The 4,265-nt window shown below is 37.3% G+C and overlaps 1 protein-coding gene across 1 annotated transcript; it reads left to right on the top strand.

Moving 5' to 3' along the window:
• The first annotated feature begins 375 nt into the window (after positions 1 to 375).
• LOC120073736 (ethylene-responsive transcription factor ERF056) lies at positions 376 to 2,203 on the top strand. Its single transcript, XM_039026552.1, has one exon. The coding sequence runs from the start codon at positions 880 to 882 to the stop codon at positions 1,909 to 1,911; it is 1,032 nt and encodes a 343-aa protein (XP_038882480.1). The 5' UTR covers positions 376 to 879; the 3' UTR covers positions 1,912 to 2,203.
• Positions 2,204 to 4,265: the final 2,062 nt, after the last annotated feature.

The following is a 4,265-nucleotide window of genomic DNA, read 5'->3' as shown; positions in this document are numbered from 1 at the left end:
CTTATATTACCATTGATTTATTATGTTTTGAATGGTTAGCATAAATTTTATTGAATGAGACGGTGATCTTTTATGGTGGATGATAAAAATTGATTCGATAGGATAAGGAATAAGAAAGTGACATGGCTGCGCGTGCCAAACCACTATACAGTGTACACGATAAACCCTCGCAAATACAATTAACTGAAATTTTCACAAGTGGGCCAGTGCTATTCTTCCGCCACGTGTCATATATGCCAACGTGGCAGTATTTCATTGGAAATTCCACCTCGAGTTATGTTATCTTGAAGTTGACGAGATAATTTAGCAGAGAAAAATGCGATTGGGAGAGAGAAAAATGGTGGCTCTATGAGAGAGAGACGGCCATTTTTGGTGTTATATAAACACTCTGAAACCTACCTGTATTTTCAAGGCGAAATTTCATATTACGCATAACGCCCACAAGATGGAAAGCTAGTTTCTCTCCTCTTTTCTTCTTTAATAATCTGCAATTATTATCCTCTGTTCAACTACTTCGATTTCCCCCCTTCTCTAATTTCCCCGCCTATCTGTGTTCCCTTTCTGTCATCCTCTGCCTTTCATAGATTGAAATTTCGGGTTTCTTTTGGATTTTAATTTTACATTTTGTGTAATTCACCCAGGAGGCTGGTTCTTGAAAGTCAGGTGATTCAGAATATAGATCCAGATTTCTATGTTTCTTTGGTAAATATTTTCTGTTTTGTTCGACTTGGAGGGTGGTTTTTTGAAGTCCCTCGAGTTGGTTGCAGAAACAAACCTTGGTTTTTTTTTTTTCTTGTTCTGGCTTTTCTCCTCTTTTTCTCCAAGTAGAATTTTATTTTCTTTCTTTGTGCAAGTTTTGTAAGTTTCTTGACAAGTTACATGGCAGCAGCTATAGATATTTACAGTGGAATCTCAACGCCGGTTTACTCTTCGGATCCTTTTAGCGAGGAATTAATGAAAGCACTTCAACCTTTTATGAAAAGTGCTATTTCAACTTCTTCTTCTTCTTCTTCTTCTTCTTCTCTATCATTGCCTTCTCCTTCTATTTCTTCTCAGCCTTGGTTAAGCCCTGACTTTTGCTCCCCGTCGAGTACCCGCTTGTTTTCTCAAGGGTTCTCGGGAATTGAACAAATGGGTTTTGAGCAATCAGGTCCGATCGGGCTAAACAATCTCACCCCTTCTCAAATTCTCCAAATTCAAGCTCAAATTCAACTACCCCAAACAACGATGTCTTCCTTCTCTTCTTCATTCCAGTCCCAATACCATAACTTCCTTGCCCCTAAATCCATCCCCATGAAGCACATCGGCTCTCCACCTAAGCCCACCAAACTCTATAGGGGAGTCCGGCAGCGGCACTGGGGGAAATGGGTGGCCGAAATCAGACTCCCAAAGAACCGAACTAGACTCTGGCTTGGGACTTTCGACACGGCCGAGGAGGCTGCTTTGGCTTACGACAAAGCTGCTTATAAGCTCCGTGGGGACTTTGCTAGGCTCAACTTCCCACATCTTAAACACCAATTCGGAGACTTCAAACCTCTTCACCCTTCTGTGGATGCGAAACTTCAAGCAATTTGCCAGGGCTTGAAACAGGGGAAAACAGAGAAGCTCTGTTCTGCTGAGGATGAAAAACCAACGACCAGTGCACTTCCATCCGAATCAAACGCAGTGGTTAACAATTTTTGGGAGCCAGAATTGAAAAGTGAAGTGGAAACCTCATCTTCATCTTCATCCTCATCTCCTTTACGGTCTGAAGATTATTCCAGCGAATCTTCCCCTGAGTCAAGTATCAGCTTCTTGGACTTTTCAGATCCTCAATGGGGTGAAGGAGTAGAAGCATTTTGTTTGGAAAAATATCCTTCTGTTGAAATTGATTGGGCAGCTCTGAGTCAGCTGGCGGAATCAGAATGCTAATTAGTAATGTTTTTCTATGTAATTTGTGGTTTTTGATAATGGTGTCTAGTTTGTTGCAAAGATTCTGCAATGAAATTTTAGGCATTTGCAGAGTTCTTGTGTTAAATGAAAGTTTAGGGGTGGGGAGTGTAAGTTTGTCTGTAATGGGTTGTATTCCATGGTGGTCTGCAGGTTGTTTTTTCTTCTCTTGCATGACCATTTTGGTTATATGAGTCTTTTGCAAGTTGAAAATGTAAGTAAGCACTTTGTGTTTTTAATACATATGTTGGTCTCTTGTAGTCTCTTCTTGCCTGATATGTCTGCTCCAAGTTTTATAGCAGGGAGGAAATTGAGAAATTGAAAGTATATTTGTAGAGAAAATAATTTGAATTATTATTAAGGGCTAGAAATTTCGGTGAAGATGCATATGAAATTAAATCTTGAACATTAAGAGAGACTGGTGTGCATGTAGACAGACAAACTGACCAAGGCAGGGGAATTATGAAGTGGGATGCAGAGGAAGAGGTTAGAGGAGGCATCCCACTTGGATTTGGATGTATCCATTATGTTTGAAATGAAATATTCTCGTTCTTTAGGTGACGCCAAAGACAAAGATGAGAGTCCCAAACAAAAAGAAACGTTTCGAATACTTTATTGATATAAAAAAGTAAGGAAACAAAATCAGTGGGCTCTCGATACTCCTGTTTTATACATTGGGAATCCCCTGGGTGAAACATATAACAAGAGGCTGAATCCTGGCCACTCCTTTTTAGTTTTCACATGTTTTGTTTGGATCAATATTAATATTGTGTGTGAAGAAACAATATCTCCAATTTTGATCATATTCTTCCTCACCTCTTGTTTTGGAATTTTAAAAGTAGTGTGAAACATAGATTGTAAAGTTATTTGGATGGTGGATTTAAGGGAAGAAAAAGGGGGTGTAATAATATAATTCTAAATCCAAGTTGGAGTTAGGGTTGGGAGGCATCCTAGTTTACTTTACACATGCAAATGCAACTGATGTGCCATTTCCGATTGCTTACATTTAAATTCAAACTCCAAATGCAAACTAATCTAAGTTAAAGCATCTATTTTCCTTCTATACTTTTCTCAAGGAAATTCCATCTAATCTAACCCTATACACCGAGCTTCTACCTAGGTCAACCCAAACCTAGGGTAAGGATAAGGGATTGCCAAATTTTCAAAATTACATGCTCCAAATCCTCCAAATTTCTACTCAGTGTTGAGCTTTAATTTCTTTTAATTTTTTTTTTTAATTTTAGAGTAACATAAAACAATTGAGGAGATAATTAATTTTATATGGTTTTAAATTGATTTGAATATTTGGAATGATTTATTGATTTATTAGTTTGATAGAATTTTTGGAGATATTGTGATCAAATATTTGATTTATATTTTTAAAATTTGAAAAAAAATGAAAGAATTGCGGTAGTTGAAGTTAAAGGAGGGTGAAAAGAGCTAGAAAATTAGAGAGAAAGACAACAATTCAGTTTTTCAATGACAACTTCCACAAAATTGTCCATTGTCAAAGTTTGAACCGTTGGATCGTGTTGGAATTTGGTTAGTCTGCTATGAACATATAGGGTTTCGTTTTGAATGGTTGATCGTTGTTTGAAGCTCTGTTTTGTCTATAACTGAATACAATCTATAAAATTGAAACCCCCCTTCTCTCTTACTCTCGCAAACCCTCCTCATGCAAGACCCTTACTACCAGTTACTAGCCTATACAATTTGCGCCATTCGACAGCAACGCCCGCCAGCCATCTATGGTTTCCACCACTAGCGCATTGTCGCTAAAGTTGATATTTTGGGTAAGTTATTTGGTGTTTTATGGGTTTGGTAAGTTATTTGGTGTTTTATGGGTTTGGTAAGTTATTTGGTGTTTTATGGGTTTTCTTGGAAGATCTTAAATATCCATCAAATTTTGATTTAAATTTTGGCTTACCCATATTGTTTTGATGTTGAAATTGAGTCTTACAGACTCTCACGCTCTCTGACAAGAATAAAATCTTTCGACATTCTTTTTTGTAAGGTTTTTGTTGATAATATTTGGATACCCGTTAAGTGTTGGCTTAACTTTTGTTTTAATTGTGATTTTTGGAAGTTGGATTAAAAGGTCTAAAACTACTGTCCATTAAAGTTCAAGGTTGTTTTTGGTGATATAGTTGTTGGATTGTGTTGATTTTGAAGCTTCAAAGTGGTTTTGGATCAAACCACGTGTTAGGCAAGTTGTTTAGAGACATTCGGGTTAAGTGTGATTGGAATTGTGCCCTAAACTTTGGATTTAATTTCAATCTATATTTTTCGATTTATGATTCAAGGTTTTGCAAAGTTAAATGGCTAGCTATTTGGAT

This window comes from Benincasa hispida, chromosome 3, assembly GCF_009727055.1.
Source record: "Benincasa hispida cultivar B227 chromosome 3, ASM972705v1, whole genome shotgun sequence".
Taxonomy (NCBI): Eukaryota; Viridiplantae; Streptophyta; class Magnoliopsida; order Cucurbitales; family Cucurbitaceae; genus Benincasa; species Benincasa hispida.
Note: the sequence above shows the minus strand (reverse complement) of the source record. Positions and strands in the feature narration are given on the sequence as shown.